Raw genomic sequence first — 25,773 nt, 5'->3', positions numbered from 1 at the left:
CAAACAGACGCTGTAATTCATTTCTCCTTCCTCCCGCACGTGTACCTTTTCTGAATCACCTTCCCGTCATTCACACACAGACCCGGCGGCTGAGTCACCTCTGCCCATTTTTCATTAAGGGGATGTCGGTGAGGAATGAAATTTAGAGGTCTGTCATTGAAGAAATGGCTCGGCCTCAGAGATGCGCAGATGATATCACGTCTGGCTGCTCTCGGAGTGAAAGCAATTAATTGCGCGCTCGCGTCTGCGCGCGTGCAGGACGCTGGTGCGGAGCGAGTGTCAGGAAATCTGCTTAAGACGGGATCGGCGCGCGAGCCATGTGATCCACCACTAATGACCGTTTCACCGCCCTCATTGGTTTCATCAGGAGCCCGAATTCATCAGGGAGGTATTCTCAGGGAAGACGTGGAGCGAGAGGCCGTACCTCATCCAGGATGCTGTTCTTAGCTCTGGTGATGGCCCCGTTCAGAGCATTAATCCAGGACTCCTTCTCCTCCGGGCTGACAGCCAGGAAAACCAGATTTGGGACCTGGGAGAAGAAGGGGAGAGGGGGAGAGGGTGAGACAAACGGAGAGACAGAGAGAGGGAGAGAACAAACCACAGCTCTTATCATGCCCTAAAAGGAAGCAGGCACATCTGTACAGTGCCGCTGATATGAAGCAAAAACAAACCCTGCTGAAAAACAGAAACCTGGGGGCTGCTGTCGATAAAACGGACAATCGTGGCCCTCGTGAGAAAACAGATCATATTACCACTCAGAGACAGGACAGGATCTTCCAACACAGTAGGAAATTCACACACACAAAAACAGAATCTTTAAAAACACGGTCATGCCACTTCCAAATTTTGGTAACCACCAGGCAGTGAAAAATGACCAGTCCCATTAGGAGACACACCCATTGTGGCAGTCTGTCATGGTCTGAGGGGGGGGGGGGGGGGGGGGGGGGGTTGGGGGGGGATCTAGGATGGATCAATGGTTTATAATTAGGCTTTCATATTGTTCATTAGGGCACTTATCTTATTCTTGCAATCACGATATTACTGTGCTCTTTTTCCTTTAGTGTGTTTGTTCACTGTTGTTAATTGCTCTGGCAACATGGTTTGAGGTTATATTATTAACAAACCACTGAGAAACTGGAAGAAAAAAAACAGGAACAGAGGGAAAAAGAAAAGTGGACTGTCAGCAGGGCTGTAAATGCTGCTCTATGCACTCCTTTCCACACGGTCAGGTGATTTCAGGTTCATTCTGGTGAGGGAAGTCCCTTGCGAAATAAAAAATCCCTCGCATCAGATATTAATTTTACTGGGAAATGAAAATGGCACAGCTGGCTTGTCTCGGCTCTCTGGTCTGGTGGTAATAAGGCCGTGGGGAGAGGGCACACGCTGGGTTTTGGACACAGACAGCCTTCAGCTGCACAGCCAGGCTATCTCAGCCACCGCTTGGCAGCTCACGGCACTCGATGGCACTGAAAGGGTACACCCTGCCAGGATGAGAGACACCTCTGGGAGACATGTCTCATCTTCATCAGGGATCCGCTGGTCTCTTATGCGGACTGACCGTAGCCAGATGCTGGCTTCTGAAGGAATGACGCTGGTGTAAACACACACGGACAAGAGATGCTTTCCGTGTTGGAGGCAGAGGCTGTTCAACATGGCTTCCCGCAGACCTCAGGAGCGCTGTACTGGGGTGGAGCCAAAGGCTTGCCAGTTTCCACAAACTACAGCCTTCTGCTGAAAATGACACGCTTACTAAACTTACAGAAGGCTTACGGGTGAGGAAATCCCTCAATTATGAGTTTCTCTCACCAGCTCCTTTCATTATGCCCCTTTTTGGCCTGCTGTTGAAATATGATTTTATTAATTTATTTGAAAAAAAAGTTTTTTAAATATATGATCAACTGTCCTGCTCCTATGAAGTGTTTCGGTGCCCCTGAATATGTGAATATTTATCCTTTCTTGGGATATGCAGCATGTGGAAGAATTCCAGGAAAATTGCTCTGAAACGTGTCTTCTGTAAAGAGCTCAAACTGGTTCAGTGAGGGGAGCAAACTATGGCAACAGAAACACCATCCAAAACAGTGGCATAACCAGGGATGTGTTCATTCAAATTCTCTCTGGCAGCCAAATGTGCATGATGTCAGAGTAAAGAGTCAGTTCAACAATAACTCGCAGCTGTTTGTCAAAATGGCATTATTAACATATAGAACATACAGGGGAAAAAAACTCTTTACCACAGGCTTCACAATTTTGCATAAAGAAATAAAGCATTTTTAAAAATAACACTGAGAGTAATAAACTGATAACAGAACCGTGTTCTCACATTCAAAAAAACAATGTTTCAGTTTCAAAAGCCAAACTGTTTTGTTCGTTTTCTTACGATCCTGAAAGGGCAGTAAAATTTTGGGGTCTACCTTAAGCATAATAATTCTAATTCAGAACGTCTGGTGCTGCAGGGGTCAGACTGGGAGTGGATTCTGCTGGTGTTTCGCTCTGAGTGTGCAGCTGTTGGGGGGGCGGCCAGCATTACCGGCGGCAGGGAGGAGGGAGCGGTGGATTCCCTTCAGGCCCACACAGCCTGAGGCCGAGGATTACCCGCCCGCTTCCACACAGAGCTCCAGCAGATTGCTCAGACTAAAGGCTTCCCTGTCCTTCGAAAACACGCTGCTCCCTCGCCAAGCAGGCCTCGCTTCCTACCCCACCCCGCACAAACCCAACTCCGCTTTCACCACTGGAGATTTCTTTTTATTTTTTATAATTCTCTTTGAAGGAAACGGGCTGCAATCCTCCATGGTGTAAACACTGCTCTCACACATGAAACTACACCACTGTTTTAAGGAACAATGACTGCTCTCTCAGTGGGCAGTCTGCATACAGATACTGTAATTGCTTCCGACTGATGTTATTGTCTTTCTGATAGTGTGCTTTGTTTTGGTCATTAATATCATAATGATTCATATTTTGAAATGTATTCTCCTTTATATATATTTTAGCTTGCAGCAATGACAAGGAAAGGCCTCCTTCTGCAGCCGATATATGAGCAAATGAGTCTTTTTACTGTTAAATGCAAATATACCAGGACTTCAGCATGTAAAAATTCCAGGCCTCCATGAGGCTCTTCAGCACTAACATCCATGAAATAAAAGCACCAACTCTTAGGGCACATAGCTCAACTAATTTCACCGTTTCTCCTCTCAAAGACATGGACCAGCATGACCCACTTTATCACCAAGTCTGCCATGATCTACAGAGACTACAACTACAACATGTGAACTGACAGCAGGAATGGTAGGGAATTCCAACTTTCCATTCGCATGCTGGTGACACTCATTTTTGGGTTAAAGAGGAGAGAATGCTCCTCTCCAGCTTTGCTCATTTGTCCATCGGGGTCAGAGGATTATGAGATTGGATTTTGTTTACAACATAATAAAATTACAGAAGGGCATTGTGTTATCCCTGCGAAATATTTCAGGATTGTTGAATTCAGTATTTGACTGTGTGGAAAAATTCATTTATTTTGAAGTCACAAATGTAATTAAGTGAGTAAGAGAGAATGTGCAGTTGTTGAGCGGATGCATGTATTTGAGAGAATGTGTATTTGGGAGAATGTGCACGTTAGCGGATGTTTTGCATGTCAGCGTGCGAGCGGGGTGTGCGTCTGGGATGCAGTGTTCCCGTGATCGCACACCGCGTCTCCTGTCTGGGGCGGCGAAAGGCGATTAGCAGAATCAGATTTAATTACTCAGGACAGGATAATGGCTCAGCTGGGTCAGGGGAGTTTACCTAGCGCTTAGCCGTAGCCAATGGCGCACGGCCTGGGCAGTAACTCCCCCGATCGCTAACAGACACCGGGCTGACTCAGTGCCCCACGCTCTCCCATCTTCTCCGAGCTCTCCAGTTCCCTACTGACGGCCTAGCTAAGCGGGAGCCACAGAGGACCAGCGACGCCCTGAGCTTCGCCAGCCTGCCCGCTCCCGGAGCGCTGCCTCTGGGCCGCTGCACTCACCGTGTTCCCCGGCTGTCTGGAGCGCAGCAGGGTGAACTTGCTGTGGTTCTTCTTGCTGCGGCTCTTGGACTTGCGCAGCTCCTCCGAACGCTCGTAGTCCGTCAGGTCGATCACCTCCTGGATCTTCTTCTCGTCCTTCACCTGCAGACACGCAGAGGCACAGTGGTGAAGTCGGATGTGGGGTGTAGGGAAAGCGCTCCTTTAGTCAGAGCCAAAACACATGCACTTTACGCATAACTGATTTCAGCAAAGTAGGGCCAAAGGCACGGTAATCAATCAGCAACCACCAGCTTTATTTCTATATTAGGAACCTCCTTCCGAGGCCATGAATGACTCTGCAATGCACAAACCACTTAAGCTTGTACGCCTCGTCCCCCACCAACCGTACTCCCCCCTCAAAATCCACCCGGCACAGGCAGGAGAAACAACAGCACACGTTAAGAGCTAATTGGATTAAGGTCAGCGGCTTTGTCTGTGACACACCCACATATTACCATATGGATCCGGTGCCTCCGATCTGGCAAATTGGCCAGAGGGGTGTGCCAGGGCTTAGCGGAGGCAGCTGAAGGCCCTAATGTCAGTACCCCCCCGTGGTGACGAGGCCTCACAGCGGTGTGGCTGAGCCCCATTCCGTGGCCTACTTCTCAACCTGGTCCCCCGCAGCAGACGCCATGTGTGGGACACAGCTGTGGCGGATCCCCATGTGGTGTGCATGGGAAGGGGGTGAGGGGAGTCTACGTGTGTGTGTGTGTGTGTGTGTGTGTGTATGTATCAGTGTATGCATGTGTGTGTGTGTGTGTGTGTGTGTGTGTGCGTGTGTATGTGTGTGTGTGTGTGTGTGTGTGTGTGCATGTGTATCTGTGTGCATTGAGGATGTGCCTAGATGAAATGTGAGCCTGGTATGTGTGCTAATGCTCACAAATGGTCCACAGTAGTTATTACTGTGTATATACTGTATACATAGGCATGGTCACGCACTGTCCCTTGTGGTTCTTACACAACTGCTCTTTCAGCAAGAACGTGGGATGTTGCAGTGAGAAAGTGTATTCAATAAATTGACTTTGAAATTGAAAATTTAAATTGACTTGTTTTTTCCCACTTAACAATATTGGAGAAGAATACATAAATGTGATTTAGTTTAATTTCACCCTGGATTGTGTCACAGTTAAGCACATCTGCTATTACGTGACGTGTGGATCCTACGTGTGGTCTTGGGGGGGGGGGGGCTTTGGGGGGGGTGAACGAGTCGGTGGGCTCTTGACAGTAAGAGAGGGTGGCACTCAACAGAAGGTTCAAGGACACATGCGCCGCTGCACAGCTCCCCATGCGGACAAGCTCACTCTAACGCAGGGACTGCGCAGAGGCCCCACCTTCCCCTTCCCACCCTGTCACTTCCCATTAGGGGGGCGGGGCCTGTGCTGAGCTCATCTCTCCTCCCACCCTGCAGTTCCCTGCCACTCAGCCTGGCAGCTGTGTTAGGATCTGCTGACTGTCCTTCCACCACACACACCGCCAGTCAATCACTGCAATACACTGCAATCTACTCTGAATATGTGGCCTTTTTGGAAAATATAATGATAAATATATTTTGTAGCAATATCTGAAGGCAATAATTTCTGTATTTGCCCATATATTTTGAAGTGTACTAACTTTGCTAATTTTGTAAATATAACAAATTCATTTCAATACATTGCAGTATTATATTCTATTTATTTAAGGCAGCATTGATTCTGTGCTGCTTTAATCAATGCAGTGTACATAACTGCGATCAATACCCCTTTACTGGAAGAACTGCATCAGCTTGTGTAGATTGGTCAAGTCGTGCAGTTCAGCGACTACGCTGACCTCATGAGAGTTAAAGTGCCGGGCCCAGCGTTGCTCCTATTGTTTCACAGAACTGCATCCAGTAAAAGAGACCACAAACGCATAAAGGGTTTTAGTGCAGCGGGGGCACTGAAATGCACGGTGACCCTCTCTACACGTCCAGCGCCCAGCTGCGGCTGAACCCCGATTACACGCCGTGGCCTCCGTTTGCGCCAGGCGGCCCCGACGAAACAGCCTCGTTAAACAGCAATCAATTTTAATTAATTGAACGGTGGCGGAGAAATCAAACCCTGCGGCCCTTAGCGCGCCGCGCCGCGCCGCGTGGCTGCCCTCACAAACGGCCCGCGGGGGGTCTACAGGCCGCCCAGCATGGGAACTGACTGCGGGCGAGCAGCCAATGGGGACAGCGGGGTCACCGCGCGGGTTCGGCACAACAATGAGGCCCAGCCCGGCGGCACAAAGAGAGCGGCGAGGACTCGCTAGCGCCGCCACGGCTCTGTACGCTCGCTACGGCAACGGGACACCGCGCTGAAGGCCTCTGCTGACGTCAGCCGGGGAAATGAAACTCGCTGCGGTGACTATGAGGGTCAGAAGGGCCCCAATCTGAGCAAATGCTACATTAAGGGGTGCAGGACGGCTGAAGGCTGCTTTGTAGCAAACCTATCCAAAGGTTGCAGTGAGCCTTGTTAAAAGACATAAGTGCATGCTTGAACTACATTTTGAGCAAGACTTAAAAGCAGTGGCCTTATAGACAAACAGTTGGGGCAACATCTATTGCAAACCAGTGGCAGGACGGTACACACGAACACTCTTGTTCATGTCAGGTGATATGCTGTGTTTGTAGGCTAGAGCGACTTAAACTGACGCCTCGCAGTGCGCCCCAGAACCGCCTCCCCTCCCCCCACTCCTCTGCCCACCCCACCGCGAGGCCGGCGCAGTCTAACCACGAGCAGCGTGCTATAGCCACATCTCTTTCTCTGCTCCTTGCGATAAGGGGACATCGCTAACACCATCTGTTCCGGCGCTTTGGGTTCTTTTGTAAAGGGTTCTATTCACAGTGCGGTCTGACACGCAGTTCTCCACCACACCTCGCTGGCTGGAGAAACCCGAGTGCCCGGTCCACAAAAGACGCCCGCTGCTATTTCCAGCAGGAGACGCGTGCGGAGAAACTCATGGGGACCTTTTCCATTGCACGCTAACCGTGCATCAATATTGCATCTCCTTGCTGTTGTGCATTAAGTTTTAAGCAGGGGCATCCCTTTTCAAGGCAACACTTATCAGCAGGATTGGCCTCCAATCAATGAACTACAGGGAGTAGCAGTAACAAAATAAGAGCAGTGAAAGAAGTCAGAAGGGTTATAAATGAAGATCTAAAGATACGTTTATGTTGCGACAATGTCCAGGAAAGTCCTGAAGTTATTTAATCGAGGCACGTTAGAATAATTCCGGTTCCACATCCATCCAAAGTCTAGCCAGCATGCATTAAGTACCCTATAATCAAGCAACTGAAGGTTTCTTCTTTTAGAAACCAGGGCTAAACGTGGAATCTTGGAAAACTGGATTTATAGAATCTGTCTACAGCAGACAGAAATATTATTTTTTCAGGTGTACTTTGAAAATATATTCTCAAAACTTATACAATTAATGATCATAGCAGAATACAATATACATATCACATGGTCCCATTAAACTACATATACATGCATTATGTTAACACATAAACTGCACATAAGCACGCATTATAATCCTCAGATGTCCTAGGTTCAACAAACAGACTAGGCACCATTTCACTGAACTTTTCAGTGCTGTCCACACAAACGGACTTAGGTGGATATTGAATTCATTAAATGCACTCATTAGATTACAGTCAACTATATTCCTTCCAGCCCACTCACTTCTATTCTGAATAGTGAAAGGGAGTTGCAGAAGAGCACTTCAGAATATGAGGGCAGGGCTGATACAGCCATTTGCAAGGAGCTATATAACAGCAATGCCACACATTGGTACAGCTGCCAAACATGACAGCTTATTCACAAAACTTTCAATTTTTCTTTAACAGCCAGTACTTACAGTCGCCTGCCTCTATGAATAAATATCACATGCTGAAATTAAGGCTGTCTTCATGCAGTTGATGTTAATGCAAATGTAAACACCATGTTCACATTCAGTATAACATAAACCTCTACATTTAAGCAACGGAAAACAGTACTTATGATCACACTACATAGAGCTTTCCTAAAATACAGGGAAGAAAGGCTGACTTTAAAATTTGAAGTATCTTCCTGTATGCATGTACATTTGTATTTACGCTTTAAGCAGATGCTCCTATCCAGAGTGTACACTTGTACAGCTGAACAGCAATTCAGATTAAGAATCTCAGGTTACTTTGCTCAACAGAAAAGCCCTACTGCACAGTTCCGTAACCCCATTATACTGCAGTACATAGGAATACAAACACACACACACCACACACACAAACACACAACACACACAAAATCAAATTGTAAGGGGGTGAGAGAGTGTGGTAGACCTTCTTATTAATGTTTCATGCTGCACATTTCTCTGAGCTGATCTGTGGGAGAGAGCGAGCGTTGTGTGCAAAGTGATAGGCACGGTGATATCACAGCAGCAAAAATAGCTCCATAACCGACACCCTCCGCCCCCTGCTCTCTGGCACATGTTGTCTTAGTGATGGAGGCTGGAGGAACAGGTGGGGGCAGGTGGAAGGCGGGCAGAGCCAACTGCCGCCGCTGTGTGTGTTTAGCAAAATGCTGGGATGTGCTGGAAAAGATCAAATATGCAGAAATTCCCTCAATGCACTGGCTGAGCGAGGGAGCATGCGGAACAAGAGAAAGCAGCAGCAGAAGGTTTGCTTCTTTAGCGTTTCAAGATGAAAAGCAGAATTTCAAAAGAGCCCCTCCTGTGTTTCCCTCCGTTTCTCTCTTCTAGCCTCCCAAGATTCCTCTGTACCCGGTTCCTAATTTGGCTCACGCTTTAAACAGTCCATCAGAGCTCAAACCCGTGACCCCTGCTGACAAAGATCTTGCTCGTTCTGTTCAGAAGTAAGCCCCTTGTATACCATATGCCCACAATGCCTCCCATCTGATCTGTACCATATATATGTCCTTCCTGTTTAGGCGAAGTTCAGTCTCACGAGCACAGACAGCACCAGAGGCTGTAACCCACAGGCCTGTACCATCACTCGCATGAACACACAGACCACACTCTGAGCAAAGAGCTCTCAGAATTATACAGCGCGACACATAGGCCTAATCGGCACTGCGCGACTGGCGCTGGATCAGAACCAGAAATTGCTCTTTTGTCGTGAGTCTACCCCGCCAAATTTCTGTCCAATCAATGAACAACCTGCTTGACAGCACGGCTTTTGTTTACAAATTGCAGTTTGCTTGAAGTTAGGCAATGGGGAACCTAATCAAACCCACTGAACAAATGCAACAAAGTAAAAACTCCAACTGATTTGGACCAAAGCGAACAAACTAAATGAGAAAGCACACTCACAATCACTCAACAGCAGCATGCAAAGCGGTGTTCTGAACACAGAAACGAGAATTTCCTGGATGAAAATCTTTATCATTGACCCGTGCCACAGCCATGCAGCATGTGAACGTTGCCCGACCAATGAAGCTTCTGAACGCGATGACGATGCGGCCAGCTCTTCTCTCATTCACATCCTTTCACACCGCGTCCGTGATCACAGAGTGAAGTGTCAGAGTGCAGCAGGATGAGTCCCCTGACGCTAATTGTCATGGACAGCGTGATGGAGAAGAGAGCGTTTTGGCACCCGCTCTCTTGAACGGAGCCTTCTCATCCACAGGTCAAATGCATGAATCACTTCCACTGGGATTTTTCTGTGGCCCTCAACACTGAACAAGCTGCCAGTGGCTAACAGTAGTAAATTTCAACTGGAAGGAAGAACGGTCAAAAAATGATAAAGCTTCACAAAGGTGGCGTGATGTCAAAAAGAATGCATTTTTTGGATTGGTGCTTGGGATATAGTAGTAAACTTATGTTTACTTGGCAAGAAATATAAAACCCTCTTTTAAAGGCGTGGTTTATCTTTAAATCAAATAAACATTGTAATATACAGGAGCTAAAAGGAATATTCATGATTACCAACAGTTACTAAAATTTGATATTTCAATTGCAGTATTTTGTTCATATTTAATTTGTGTATTCAAAGCAACCGTTCTGACACATAGACAGTTAATGGTGGCTGGGGACTGAAAATATTAGGTTTCAGTTTCACGTGCAATGAAGTCGTGAAGCGATAGCTCAGATATGAATTTCTGAGGTTACGGGCACGCTGACAGCATGCGTCCAGCAGTATAAAAATAAGCCTTTATACACTGCCTTCCAACTGAAGGGTGCACGTTTGGACCTGCACTGTAAGCAGATGCCTACGCATGATGCAGGAGAGGAAGAGGCTCCGAATGCAATGCAGAACACAAGCTTTTAATTTATTCTTCTTTTTTTTTGTTTTACAGTGGCAGTCAAAAAGAACATTTTTTGAAGTATGTGTCAACTGTATAACAGGAGAACGCCATTAGCTACTGCGCTAGCCGAGTGTAGCGTCGTTTGAAGAAGAGGCAATTCTCAGGAGTCACAGTCACCTGATCTAAATCCCACTACGGACCTTTGGGGCCAAATTACAACCAAATTACATGGAGAGAACCCTGAGAACCAAAAGAGTTGTGTAAATACTGCATGGGACACTCTATCGGAGGACTGGCCCCTAACCCTATTTAACAGCATGCCAGAGAGTAGCACAGCTGCCATTGAACGAAGGGAGAGTTTACAAGATATAACTAAATGCACCTAATAAAATCACTTTATCATAATCAACTTCTCCATTATCAAGCAATTTTTGAGTTTTTTAAGCCATACAGTCCCACTGCCCATAGCAGTTAATAGGGTCAGTACCTCATTACTGCTTTATGAAGGTGTGTGGTGGCTCTCTAAAAGCATAGAGCTTCATTTGGCCCTTAATTAGGCAAAAGCTTTTTTCTTCTACTTAAATCTGTCGCCAGCTAACTGTTGAGGTGCCTGAAAGGAGCTTGTAATTCCAGGAACTTCGTCAGTAAGTGTAGGCTGTTTTTCACATAACCACTACCGTGTTAACAATAGTATATTGAGGCTATGGCCTTGATTCAATTTGAGCGTACATTTCAGTTGCGGTTTGTAATAAACCATCAATACTGAAAAAAAGACAAGCCATCAGCAAGTGTAAAATTCTTCCAGTGTGGATCAGTGACCTTGTGGGTAGCGTTCCTTAGGTTCCTTGCACTGCAGAGTCCACCAAAGACCAAAAAAGGCTCTTTGCCTACTACTCAGCACTGGATTAGTAATCTGCTGGGCTGTTGGTCTTCTACAGAAAGCAACTTCACACTCTAAGACTATGGATAAGCTCTGCGCCCATGAGCTACTCCAGGTTAAAACATTGTTAATTACACAGTTTTAGGCAGGGTACTTACGCAGCCCACACAATGCTCAGAGCTCTATGTTAATGTTAATGCACGTACGTTGTTTCACAATCGTTCTGCATTCATGCCTGGTCTGAACACTCTGCTAGACTAAACACATATTATTAGTCTCACCAAAGTTCACGAAAAATACACAGACCAAATGGCAAAAAAATATCAGCTAACTGAAGTGCTGGGAATCCGTGGCTGGTGCTCTCTGAGACAAGCACAGCCATCCTGACAAGAGTTGCCAGGGTAGCAGACAGTCAGAAATACTCCCAGAAGCCTTTCCCAATTACGAGCCCATTGCAGTCATGGCCTCGTTAATTAGTTTTATAAATCCAAGGTATTCCCTGTCAGTCACTGCAGTGACACACTCACTCTGCTGGCCACCTACACTGTGACGTAATGAAAATGGCCTGAATGGACCTACAGTTCAATAGACTTGGATGTACTTGACATACGTGACATACATTTTATGAAAGTGAGATTTAGTGGAGTGAACAGAATATTGAATTGATTTTTAAATATAACATTAAGTATAGTTAATTCACATGTGAAGTACATGGATGAAAATGGCATATTTTACATTACATACTTCAAAAGTCAGTCATTCATTATAAATGCAGGCAGTGGTGGGATGGTGGTGTCTCTGCAGTTTTTTTTTTTACTGTTGAGAGCTGTAAAGAGCCCTATTCCATGAATAACTAGTAAGGCGAATCAGAGATCACAAGTCATAACCAAGTCACATCATGTTCGGTTGATAGAAGCATGAGTCAGACAGAGCTGACGATTTGGCAGTAATATGATCTCCAACCATACAGCTATCCACCATAAAATGTATGTCACGTACGCCAAGTAATTTGAATGATAAATTGTCAATGTTTAATCATGTATCCATTCATTTATTAGTGTAAAGTGAAAAAAGGCTGTGGTTTGGGGTCGACATTTTCATAGTTTCTTTGGACATTCCAATGGCATCATGAAAAAAACCTGTATCTTCAGTGTCCTCCCTTGCCATATCCACCCAATTTACAGACTTGTCTACACATTTAGGAACACTCAAACCATTGTGTGGATGCATTCATTCTTTAGTTTCTTGAGATAGTTCCCTGTTAGGTTTCATATTGGACTTTCCTTGACGATCATTACAAACCTTTCACTCTCAGTCTGCTATAGCACAGGTGGCAACCACAAGGCATTTTAATGAGGATGATTCAGTGTCAGACAAAATAAGCCAGTGATTACACTATTCAGGGATTTTATACTTCACCCACTGAGGGGTGAGTTAGAAAGGGCACAGAGCCAAACCAGAAAATATTGTCCTGCTCAAAACAGGCTCTTCATCGTTGTTTCTGCTAGCAGCTAAATGATGATGATTTCTTAGTCACGAAAAGAATATCTGGGTACTAAACAGCATGATTCATTAATGACCTAATTATTCAAGAAAATCTGCAGTGTTTCTGAGCAATCAATTGTAAATAAACCCTTAAGCTTTAACAAGGTTCTCCATGAGGTACCATGAAAATGAAAACAATTTACATGTGATAAAAATTGAAATAGCTTCAAGAGAGGTTGTCGACTGCCATATAATGAAGGGCCTAAGGACAACCTCTCAGAGGACGTGAGATAAAATTTAATCTGTACATGCAGAGATTCGCCAGCCATTCATGTATTCTGAGTCGTGCAGAAACAAACACCGAATGTCAGTTTATGCAGAGGCTAGCCAGCAGAAATTACCCTCCCATTCAGCTGGAGTTTGGAGTGGTGGTAAAGTCTGCTGCTGATTGGTACTGTTGACTGAGAATTCTCACCCCCACCAGCAGATAGGCAACAAATCAATACCCCTTTCCAGTGACCGATTAGCATCTACAGAGGTCGCGTTAACGCTGGATTCTGCATTTTTTATTATACCGAAAAAACCTACCTAGTCAGCCAACCCAATTATTCACAGGCCAACATTTTTTCTGACTATGCCACTGTAGCTGGCAGAACATGAGTAAATAAAGCAAAAATTGCTCCTAGGGTTTCCTATGATTAGCTTGTGTGGCAAAATGTCTTTTTGATCATAACTGCAAAACATTATTTGTAGCTTATTTTATCCCGCTTCTGTTACAAGTGTCATAAAAAATAATGAAAGACAAACATTTAGTGTTCTATTATTGTGAATTGACATATTATAGGAAAAAACTATTTCTATCTGAATGCAAGTGAATTAGTGTAAAACGCAGATTTTTAAATGTCCTGTGTGCCAAAGACGCAGCATTCCCTGGGCTAGTGCAATCACTGAACTAACAGTGCATTCTCTAATCTACCACTCTCTGGCAAACTTCAGCAGCCAACAGAGGATGTGCTTGTCGTGATCTGCATGTGGTGTCAGCCCTGCAAAGCAGGTTCAAAATAGGAAGTCTACTTGTGGGTAGGTGGAAGTGGGTAGACAGTGTATTTCCACAGCAGTGTGTGGTGTATGAATATGGGGCAGTTGCATGTTTGCCTCTGTGTGTGTGTGTGTCTGTGTGCGTATGTGCATGCACAGCTGCCTGTGCATCTGTGTGTATTAATATTTAATGAATCAATAATGATTCTTTAAAGCCTCACCAGCACTTCATCTGTGCAGCATTGCTCACATTATGTCTACTAGCTCTTTATTTTTAAATGCCTGTTTACACTATTAGAAGTTTAAATGAACTCAAATTTTTGTTTATTTTACTGTGCATAGATGTCATGTAGCGTGCAATAAAGCGTATTTTGGCATAGCTGGCCATATAACACTTTAGCGAGATGTAAGTGCATGGAGCTGTTCGCTCCATTGAGTAAAGACAGTGAGAAAGTACTTTGTTTAGCACCCCTTCCCTCTGTTTCTCAGCTCAGTCAGATGTCAGGACCTCTTCCTGCTATGACCGTTTCTCCCATCACTCCCATGGCTCTCTCTCACACGCCTTCCACACTAATGGGCAAATGTCCCGGGGTTTCAGAAACACAGTCTCACTCCACAGTACATTTCTTTTGACATCCACCTCACTGGATTTCTCACACACTCACCAATCTCCCAAGATAATATGTCTACAGCCTTGCACCATGACCTGCAGATTCATGCTCTAGCTCAAGGGTGTCTAGACTTATTGGAAAAAGGCCTGGTGTTGGTTCAGGTTTTTGTTTTAGCCCATGTCTAAGATTCTTTCTTGTCTCAACAATTCTGCCAATGACTCCCCTGAGCATTGTTTTCTACTTTCTTCACCCTATTCCTCCTCTGTCCTCTGCTCGATTCACTCCCTCTCACCGTCAGCTATTTTGCCTCACCCGCCTTCACAATTGTTGACACTGCTGAATTCCTTCATTCCTTCTTCTCTTCCTCTGAGCTACTCTATACTTCCATTAACCCAAAGAGAGCCAGAAGCAGCCTCCAATCTTCATCACCACTCAAAAGTGCCTGACTGCTGATCTCTACTTGCTCTCATTCATATGTGGACCGCTCCCCTGCAACCTCCTCTGTTCATTTGGGAGAGTGCAGGTACATGCTCTCTTCTGAAACACATGATGTTGTTGTCCTGTGGTTCCTTTCTCTTGCTTTCACGATCCACCAGGTTCGTCTGAGGAGCGCACAGAACCAATAGTGATCACGTGGTGCACGATGAGACACAGCCTACCCTCCGAATGAACCCCACCCTCCCTGGGAATTGCTATGGTCCATTACTGCATCCTGCCATGTGGGGCAGTCAGCCACAGTTAGTACTGGCACAGTCTGGGTGCCAAATCACAATCGGCAACAAGAAAGTGAGTCACCCAGCTGCCCTGCAGCATCCAAACTGACCATCTCTCAGCTCGTACATTGCACAGCACTACAGACGAACCCCATTTACCCCATTACCAAACAGAAAGCCCAGTCTGTATCGAAAATAATCTGAATTGGTCATAGTTTCACCCAGGCACACCTAGAGTCACAACCCACCAACTTATACCACTGCAGGCTGCCAGTCGGGAGGCATACTTAAAGCCCTATGCCCAGCTTTCAAGGCCTACTTATGCGCTGTCATGGCAACCATCCCACCCACCCTCCCCTCCTTTCCCACCCAACACCCTGACACTCCTACACCTTTCTGCTTGCCAGCAAGCTCTGCACTGGCACAGAATTGCGGCTCCAAATGAAAAGAAAGCAGGGGGGCTCTGGGATTAAACAATCATCGAGACTTAATTACTCCTGTACCACTGGGCTTCAAGTGTTTTGGCATGGGAGAGAGGGAGTGAGAGAGTGAGAGAGAGAGAAAGAGAGGGAGAGAACTAGAGAGACAGAGAAAGATGAGGACCCAGGGGACAAGATTCAAGATTGTTGTTCTCCAAACACAAGGGGGTCCTTGTGCGCCCCAACATGGGAAAGGCTGCCATTGACTGATCCTTTGTGTGCCTCTTTGCCAGCACACAAAAAAGACCCGCTCTCTGGGACACACTTTCCAGGATGTACCCTTCAGCATGCTGCAGCCTGGCATGTGGGCTGAGTGGACACAATGCCCTGGCACTGCCGCCCAACTTCAAAGACTTCGGCCCAAACCGAATCAGAATGGCCGCCTTCCCCTCTTTCCCCCCGAAACAAGGCCAGGGAGAGACCAGGGACTGCTTCCCGCACAGGACAGACCCCCACTCTCCCAGTTCCTCACTAGGCTCTTTCAAAGGAAATGGGGGGGGGGGGCGATCAAAGGCCGCAAAAAGAGACTACAGCTCCAACAGTTCCATTCTTCCAGCAAGTGAGAGAGAAACAATGGCTAGTCTTCCAGCTAATGTGAATCACATTGGCAAGAGTGCTGGTAGATGGTCACAAGCTGTGGGAGGAGTTTATCCAGCTGACATCGCAGCGCTGGACCTGAGAGCCTCATCAGTGTTTCAAACTCTACTACACACTCATGCTGTGCAATGTCCCACTTCAGGTGATACATCGTAAAGCAGGTGACAATAAAACTGTCTACATCTGCTGATGGCCTTATAGTTGAGCAGAAGCTGGGCTGCAAAAAAAATCTTTTCACACCTTGCCTACACAGACAGAGAATTGTCCTTTCTTTGAAAATCACCTGTCTTCTCCTTGCAAATCATAAACAAGGCACCAGTGTCTTGTTCTGTTTCACTGAACGTCCAGCTTTGTCTCTAGAGAAGAGGATGTCGTGACCACAACGTTAACGGCTGAGAACTGTTGTCAATAGCTTCCCATTCAACAATCTTTTATTATTTGCATCTGAAACTGGTCTGGAAAGACATTTGTCACAGCATCACTTGGCATTCGATTTATTAAAGGCACTGTATCACTCTAGGGGTGGGGGGACTCTTTGCAATGGGTTTTTTTGGAAAAGCAAAAACAGGCTAAACAGAGATTAATTAGCTTTGCTGAAAAGAGAACAAAGAGCCACTCTCCTGTAAAGAGTTGTATGCTTTCTACATTTAATATATTACCAGTGATACATCCTGAGCGACTGCTAAAGCTCCATTGATGGCACTTTTCTATTAATGTTAAAAATAATAAGTCAAAAATGAGTCTGTCACAAAAAGGAAATTTCAAAAATTTCAAATAGTCTCTCCAGGCAAACAAAGCAGAACTAAGACAAATATCTTTTTAATTGACCCTCTGCGTGTTTGGCAACAGTTATTATTCCGTTTATTTTCTTTACGCAAATATTTCATATTTTTAATCACTGTCGGGCAATCTACATTATCTTTTTTGTATCACTGACATGATACATCAGGGTTTGACAATTCAGCACCTGGAAAATTGGTGTGATGCTAAGACTGGTCGGCTCCAAATGTCTGTTATTTGAAAAAAAATTATTTTAGGGAAAGCATCAGAAATGACTCACATTAAAAAATCCACAATGAGACCACAACAGTTTTGGAAAACCATTATAACCGGATTGCAATGATGACTGTTGGACTCCATTAGTGTAAATTAATTATATCTCGGGGGTCTCATCTCAAATATTAAATGACCTTTGACAGCTTGGGAGCGCTAGCCCGTCAGCGCTGATAGCACAATGGACAGCCCATTTTACTGAACCTCCACTTGTCTCTCCACAGCGCAGACATCAAAAACACGTCACACTGCAATCCGAGCTGGCCCACACGGCCACCGTCATTTACCCACAGCTGTTCCGCTTCGAGGGAAACTCTCCGTTACTCTGTCTGAGAAAACCCTCCAGGCAGTCAGAAAACAGGCCTCAGATTGAATACAAATCCTGACCCAGCAAACCACAAATAACAAAAAAACACTAGAGATGGGCAGCTTCATTTCTTTTCGTAGGCTTACTGTATCCACCTCAAAGGGAGCTTTTGTCACTCGGTATGAAATATGACCCTTATCAGGCCGGCTGATGTCATAATTTAAATCGCATCCCTTGACTTCATAGAGCCATTCATAGAGCACCATTTAGTTCTACGCACAGCACTACTTCTAATTTAGCACCTTTCACTTAATTGGTTTTTCTCCTGTTCAGTAAAACAGCTAAACCCAGCCCACTCAATCCCCCTCACTGGCAAGATCCCAGCTGCCAGGACGTAAATCATCTTTGTGTTTACCCACGCGGCTGGCTATCAGGAGACTAGTTCATGGGGATTTTGATGGAGAAATTCCTAGCTCTGCCCTTCTGGTTTTCCATGAAAATCGTGCGACAAAACCACAAAATTACACAAACCATGTATGAGATTATACAGAGAAAATGTTGACGAGAAGTGAAAACCACAGTCCTGTTTTAATGTCAAATATGAGTGCGTACATCACAGAGGGTGTTTCCTGTAACAGGCTGCGGACTCTCCGTGAGCAGAATCTCAGGTAACTCTTAAGCCCGGGTCACACCATGTGACCCATCTGCCACTGCTGTGTGCCCCAGCATTGTGTGCTGCCACACTGCCCCTAAAGGCCCAATATGACTCATTCACCAGCACACCTCCCTGTGAGAACTGGGGCTTTGCGCTCACAGAAAGATAAGTGACACAACAAGGGTTCTGCGATTGGACACTGACACAAACTTCAAGCTTCAGCTGTGCTACACAAACCTCAGGCTCAGCTCTTCTTCTTATTGACAGATGAGTTGCCAACAGAGACCAGGTGTACAGTCACTGAGCTATCTGCCAAAGTATTAGTGTTTTTGGCCCTTTTTAAAACACCTCTCTATCTTCACAACATTCAGGAGGAGTAACATCCTGCAAAGTAGAATGTTTTTGGCGACAGCAAAAACCTGCTACTTGCTACCAAGTGACTTCTTATACTCATCTGCACCCATCCCCCACAAAAACATTTTAGGTAGTGGTTACAGAGCGTGTACAGCTAGCGCTGACTTTGCTTCATTAGAGGATTTCTGAATACTGAATGAACTCATCTCTCAAAAAGATGATCTAAATGTATGGTTTGTTTGTATAATGTTTCTATTGAAAAGAACTGTACAGAGGGAGGAAAGCTAATCTTGAACATAGCTGATAAGTAATTCCGGGGTGAAGCACTTCAGCTATCATGCTATATAAATCACCCCCCCCAATTTAGGTGCGGTAGAGAACAAGGAGTGATTTCACTGCTATGATGGGAAATTCCCCATCAGTGTTTGACATATAAAAGATCTTGCATCTGTGCAGACAACTGCGAGCTAATACAATGTTCAGATTTACAAGAACAAATCTGGAGATGCAATACGGCATGTCTATAATGTCCCCCCCCCCCCCAGATCAATAACAATCTCTAACCAACTTAAAGAAAGAAGAGTCTGGCACTTCTTACCAGATACTCCACTTAGCTCCTGGTCCAGTACATTGTGCTATTTAGCCTGAACTACTGCTATTGCTATTACCTTACCTTTCCACCAATACCAACCAACTGTTTCTACTCATTCACAATGCAGCTGCTCCTTCCTGCTCTTCTAACCTCCCCATTCATGCTCAGATCATCATTCTTCCTGTCTACAGTACATCAAATGCAAAACCATTCTGGTCAACCGGACCAGGCTACCTTCCATTAAACGCACACCACAGCAAGGAATTAGCACATCCAAATGTTAGCTCTCACACAAGGAAAGGAGCAAATTAAAAAGTGGAGAAAATTACCTTGCACAGTTCAATGTTCCCAAGATACATTAGCTGTACCTCAAAGACACCATTTCTTTTATCAATCCTCAGAGCATGACCATACACACATTCTTCACTCATCAGCCTGCAGTCATTTGGCTCCTAAACAGCCACACACCCTAATCCCCTCCTTTTTAATGTCGTACTGATCACACAGTGGTCAGTAAGGATGAGGCACCTTAGCTTTCAGAACTTTATAAATGGATACTCATTTTGTAGCACTGATTGAAAACCTACCTCTTCACCAAAAACCTGGGTGTTTAATACTATAACACCGAAACACTCTTGCAGCTCACTGGTGCCCAACAATGGTGGAGCGTACAGTCCATTATTGGGCACAAGTCATGAGTTGTACTTAGAGCCCAGTTAGGCATTATACTTATGAGAAAATGGTAACTGCTGTATACTGTAACACTGCTTCTCAGCTTGTTGTGCATTCACTGTCTTACTGGCTGTTTTGGTAGGATTGTTCTTACTGTACATTAGTGTTCTTTTAATGTGCCACGATGGACTTCTAACGCAATCTTGATAAGACTGCTTACCACCTAAACAGTTACAGAGATTATTGTTTTTTAGTCCAAAGCTGAATCACTGATTTCACTGAAGCCATTCTTTACTGCTGTTCTTTCTGCTTCCACTGCTCCTATGAGCCATGATGGCTTTGTAAGTCACACTGGGTAAGGCTACCAGCCAAATAAATGGTAAGATGTCTCAGGCGGAACTGTTCAGACTGTATCAGCATTCAGTTCTCGGGTGTGCTCTGTCAGATCGTGATAGGGTCTGACTCAGATGTGGGTGCCAGCGCAGAGACTCTGGCAGAGTGATTTAAAACACACACACACACACACACACACACACACACACAGAACCAAACCATGAGAACATGAGGGGGGACATCTGCTTCTCAGCACACACTCCAGAAATGACAATCTACACTCGCAGAGGGTATTTCATGCATATGAGCTTCATTAAAACAATGATGAGGTTATTGAAAAACATTTAAGGAAATGAGAAAAATGATTCTATTATCATAGAGGACTCTAGTGTCTAGCATCATATTTATACTGAAATGCTTAAATGCATTGTGTTACATTTGGTTTAGGACCTAGTTTTGTCCAATAGGCTTCCATTTCATTGTACAAATCAGAAGAAAGTGCAGGCATTAAATGACTTCTGAACTTCCCCCACAAACTTTACTGCAAAGTATTTAGGAATGATTTATTTTCCAGAGCAATCTGCACAATATTACATTCAAATACAACCCATTCACACAGCAGGATATTTACTGAAGCAATACAGGTTAAGTACTGTCCACAAGGGTACAATTGCAGCTTCCCAGCTGAGAACTGAACCCACAACCTTTACAAAAGTTACAAAACCCAGTCCTCTCACTGTTACGCTACACTGTTGTCCTTAAACACTGATGAAACGTTTGGCCAGAGAGCAATCTGCATTTTAGATTCAGACAGATTTTTTCAAACCAAAACTTTGAATTGTACAGATGGCTTCTGCCTGGAGTGTGGTTTCTGGAACTGCTCCCTTCTGACCACTTGTTGTATCAAACATACTGCATTCTTTCTCAGTTGAGAAGGTGATATTGCACCAACACCATTGCCACATATTCCTGTAAGTCACTGTAAGAGCAGCCACCAAATAAATAACGATAACAGCAAACCAAAACAATGAAAATAGTGTCAACAGTCAAAACTTCCAGTTGTCCAAGTGAAAAACTGAGCAATTATAAAACAACTGATCTTTCACAGCAAGAGGGAATAGATCAGTCATTTTATCCTTAAGGCTGAGTCACGTTTTCCTGCTAGAAGGAAGGCAGCAGGTAGTCTAAACCTCTTTAAAATTCCCACAAACCCAATGCAGGAGACTAACTGTGGCGTTGCCGTCTGCTGACAAAGTAGCTGATGGTTGGTTGCCGAGGAGGGCCTCAGGGGTTGACAGATGAGGCAGGAGAGAGGCCCGGCTCTTTGCGCGAGTCCTCACGTGAACCTTTTTTCAGGGCGAGCGGTAGCGCTCCTGCTCACTGCATTCTCCCCGAGGCACAGACCACCGACATGTGCTGAGGGTCCCTCCACCCTGCTGCCCCTGCACCACACACTGGTCCCTGGGCCCAGTAAACTGTGTCTCAGACCTCTGAAACCTCAGGAAGGACAAGAAGCGGTTGAAACAGGCAAACAGTCTCGCAGCTTGGGTCAAGCGTTAAGCTGCTCTCCAGGCTTAAAGCAATGATGCTTATAGCTCCTCAAATATGAGCCGATGCCATTAGCTTAGCTCTGGATCTGAATCCAAGCATCACAATTTCACCTTAGTCAACACTGCTCTTACAAAGCATACACCCACGGATCGACATGCAGTAGGTTCATTAGCAAAAAAATTAATAAAAAATTAGCGCAGAATGCTCATAAAATTAGACACTGAGATGATCTACGGACCCAAGTGATTTCTCTCTACAGATCCAAGAGATGCCCATAAGGCAGACCACAAACATTTTCAGCACACTACCAGCCTTTTACAAACAAGCAAGCCCAATGTTCTTTGATAATAACTGTGTGGCTGGCTGTAACGTGTTAACATTATTCTTTGTCCACTTCCCCAAAGGGCCTGCCTGTCACACAGATTGCATCTCTCCTTTCTGTCGATGTCAATCAAAAGCGCTGGCTGTCACTGAGTAAAGGTGGGGTCAACATAGAACACTTCCAGGTCACATCCTGCTCCAAGGTTCTATTTTTTTAAAAATATAGAAATCATGGATAAGCAGAGAAAAAAACTCTGCATTTTCCTGAGCATTTTCTCCAATTACAAAAATAATTTGCTCCAGCAGTCATTAGCTCATATGGAACAGAACCGAGGAACATCACTGACACTGTGGAGGTGGTTTCTTCCCTCGTTATCACAGTGTTCTACACCAGCTGTAGTTTCAATTTATAGGTCTGACTAAGTCTCTCTGCATGGGGCTCTGATGGAAGTATTGATCAATTTCATGTGTCAAAACAAATAAGGTCTTTCGTGAATCTTAAAAAGGATATCAAATGGGCGAATTTCTCCTTTCATGAGGAATGCAGCTCAATCAATTAATTGATTAATCAACAAATCAATCAATAAATAAAGCAAACAGGTCTTTATTATTGTACACTTCAATCACTACATTGATTACAGTGTTGATTCTTAGTCTACAAAGAAAATGCAGCTTCAAAATTATGCTTATGTGTTGGGGGGGTGGCTTTTCACTGCATAAGAAATAAACTTATGGTCAAAACGGAGAGAGGTCTTTCATTTGTAAACAGTCGTCATGTTTGGTAATATTATACTATTATACTAATATTAATATTATTACTAATATTATACTAATAATAATAAGATACTGTCAACAGTCGCCTTCTTTATTACAGTATAATTACAAGACCATTAACAAGAACAGTAAGTCTGCCTGCTTGCTGCTTTGCCCCGTGGAAAGTTCAAAGCACCGCAGGATAACAGAGAATAATGTTACTAATCAGTCAAAATGTTAATTACTTGAAAATAATTATTGTTTTAATTCTCTCACAATTTGGACATTACAGTTACATAATGCTTCATTTTTTTAAAAAAACGCTTTAAAAAAATGTTCACTGCCGCCATGTAGAATAAATAAATCTTACCTCTTTCTCTGAGATGTAGAGCTGGTCCCCTCTGAGCACCACGAAACGGTTTTTCCAGATTTCCCTGAAAATCCCTTTGCCACAAAACTTGCGAATCCACCCGATTTTGTCCGGCTGAGACGAAGGTTGGTTGGCATCCTGTGGGCCCTGAATGAATGTTCGGAGAAGAAATATGAGCCACGCATATTACATACTGACAAGCGTCGTGAACATAAAATAACCGTAGACCCTCATTTAGATTCAAAAGAGACCGCACGGACTGGAAAAGGAGCGACTTTTGCAAAGGCTACTGAGCCCCAGTCATTTCTTTTGTCATGTAGATGCTGTCACATTCCTCGCGCGGACCGTATTTTATTTTCCTCGCGACGTATTACCATTATACACAATCTCTGGACAATATATAATTCACGTTATTACCCTTAAATTTAAATTCTGGGCTAAAAGTGCAAAGAATATTTAAATCATAGATCCACCCACAAGCGCACCGGTATATGCCATATTACAGACAGCACATCATGAATTCCATACAATTAAATAACAATAAGCACACATACTTGTATCCATCTGCATAGAATCATTGTACAATAACAGTAGGCTACTAGAGCACTAATATACTGCAGGGCGACCACGATAATTGCAAGTCTACATGTCCAGCCTGATCTCCGGTGACAAATTCGTCAGCATTTGGATACACACACACCATGCAACAAAAATTGCATATCAAGTAGAAAGGCAAGAAACACATTGTTTAACGCAGTTAAAATCGCTATCTGATGCGTATTCCATGGGTTTTTTTGTCAGCTGGTAACATCCTCAAAGGAAGAAAGAGCATATTTTTTGTGAACCCAAAGCTATTTGAACACATGCAACGTTATAAACAGCTCACCCGTTTGGCCGAATTGTTTTTCTTCATTGTGAAGGTATCAAGGTTGTCGATTGCTTTCCCAGAGTTTACCCAGTTTTGCCGTCTGGATGTTTTATACTTGCTAAAATTCTGTTTTTGAATGGATACGAGGTTAATTCAGGAGACTGAATGGTTCTCACTGGGGAAAGAAAACTGTAGCTACAGTACTGTGCGTTTCCCTCTCTCGGCCGCTTCCCTGCGTTGAACTACCCCCGTTTCTTCCAGTCTCTTTTCTCCTGCTGCTTTAGCTGTAGATGTCGCCCAATGGATTTGCTCTCTCGTTGGCTCGTAGGGTCAGTATGCGGAGCTGAATTGGTAGTCTCTAGTTTCACGGATGAGACTGTGTCATCGGCAATCTACTCGGCGGCTCCCCCTCCCTAAGCAGGGGGCTGTGTTGTAATAAGGGACTTGCTGCCGGGGTACTCCCGCAATAAGCACTCGACAGCTCCATCTATAGCCAAGCTGCCACTGGTTCGTGATGTCACCGTGAAAAGCAGAAGTGAACGCACGAGGTGGGCTTACGTTTTAGAAAACGATATTTGGAAAAAAGGAATGGAAGACGTCGGAAGTTGTGACGCAAATAATTCTATTAGTATGCCTGACACGTGTAACGAATAACACACTTAGTATTATAAAGCATTGAAAAGTATTGAAATAGAAAGTTTTCTTTTATTGGAAATGAACCCATTTAATAATATTTGATTGGTCTGAATAAAAAAACGCCTTCGTATAAAGACGATGAGAGATAAGGTTTAATCTAAAATTAATACGTTTAGCTGTTAAGGCACTCCTGGATAAATGCATGGCTGAGAAACGCATAAATCCATCCAACACAAGGCTACTGTTGGCACTCCATTTACATCGTTACATTACATTACATTACATCGCATCACATCACATCACATCACATCGTCCCCTTCCATTCACAGAGAGTCAGTAATGTGACATAACCATCCTTCACGACCACTTGCGGTTCTTAACCTTTGATTATCTTCTTAAATCTCCCAGAATAGGTCGAGGGCTTACTAGAGACTTGTCACACTTCCGCTTGGAAGCAGTTACCTATTTATGACAGATCTTTGCATAATACGTTAGTTTATACTCTGCATATTTCTTAATATAGCACCGCCATATTGTTAGCTTTTTTATTTGTGTATCCATTTCACCCTGCTGAAATAGTTTCATCCTATCCATTTTGCTTCAGGTGGTTTGTTGTAAAAAAACCTTGTTCCCTTGTTACATTTTATGACTGCTTTTTGAGTTTCCGGTTTTAGCTGAAAGACACATAAACAAATTGTTGTTTTCACTGTTAGATGAGGAGCTTATCCCTTCAATGTGACCCACATTTAAAATGACACAGACAATTTAAAGATCTACCTTGCTGAAGTAAAACAGAATTAACTTTTTTCAAACTGCTGTCATTGTAATTTCATTTAGTTAAAAGCTGTACTTTTTCGCTTATTTAGTTCCACTTTCCCTTGTTCATGTCAAACCACAGTTCTCAATATAGCCATATTAAGCAGTATCAAATAATGCTAAGCCGCTTGAGCTCTGGGTTGCACTTAAAACAGATTTGGTAACATTTGGAAGGAAAGACACATATTCCTTGTTTTGTTCCTCCAATGTGATTGTTGTTGCTAAAGAGGATTAGGGGGTTGGGTATGGGGGGGGGGGGGGGGGGGGGGGGGGAGGGGCCTGCAGAGTTTAATAGGGAATCAATGGGAGAGGCAGTCTGGGTGTCTTGGGGGCATTGAGCTGGCAGTAGCCAGAGCGGTGGGCTCTGGAGCCAAGCTTTGTCTGCATACACACACACACACACACACA

The 25,773-nt window shown here is 44.4% G+C and overlaps 1 protein-coding gene across 1 annotated transcript in view; it reads right to left on the bottom strand.

Moving 5' to 3' along the window:
- Positions 1–24,400, bottom strand: part of plekho1b (pleckstrin homology domain containing, family O member 1b) — a 32,948-nt gene extending 8,548 nt beyond the window's left edge. Inside the window, exons 1-4 of the mRNA XM_035426594.1 lie at positions 23,932–24,400; positions 23,046–23,192; positions 4,004–4,144; positions 425–529 (exon numbers count right to left, since the gene is read on the bottom strand). Coding sequence (XP_035282485.1) covers positions 425–529; positions 4,004–4,144; positions 23,046–23,192; positions 23,932–23,958 — 420 coding nt within the window. The 5' untranslated portion in view covers positions 23,959–24,400. The remainder of the gene's footprint in view (positions 1–424; positions 530–4,003; positions 4,145–23,045; positions 23,193–23,931) is intronic.
- Positions 24,401–25,773: the final 1,373 nt, after the last annotated feature.

The sequence above is a fragment of the Anguilla anguilla genome, chromosome 1, assembly GCF_013347855.1.
Source record: "Anguilla anguilla isolate fAngAng1 chromosome 1, fAngAng1.pri, whole genome shotgun sequence".
NCBI classification, from domain to species: domain Eukaryota; kingdom Metazoa; phylum Chordata; class Actinopteri; order Anguilliformes; family Anguillidae; genus Anguilla; species Anguilla anguilla.
Note: the sequence above shows the minus strand (reverse complement) of the source record. Positions and strands in the feature narration are given on the sequence as shown.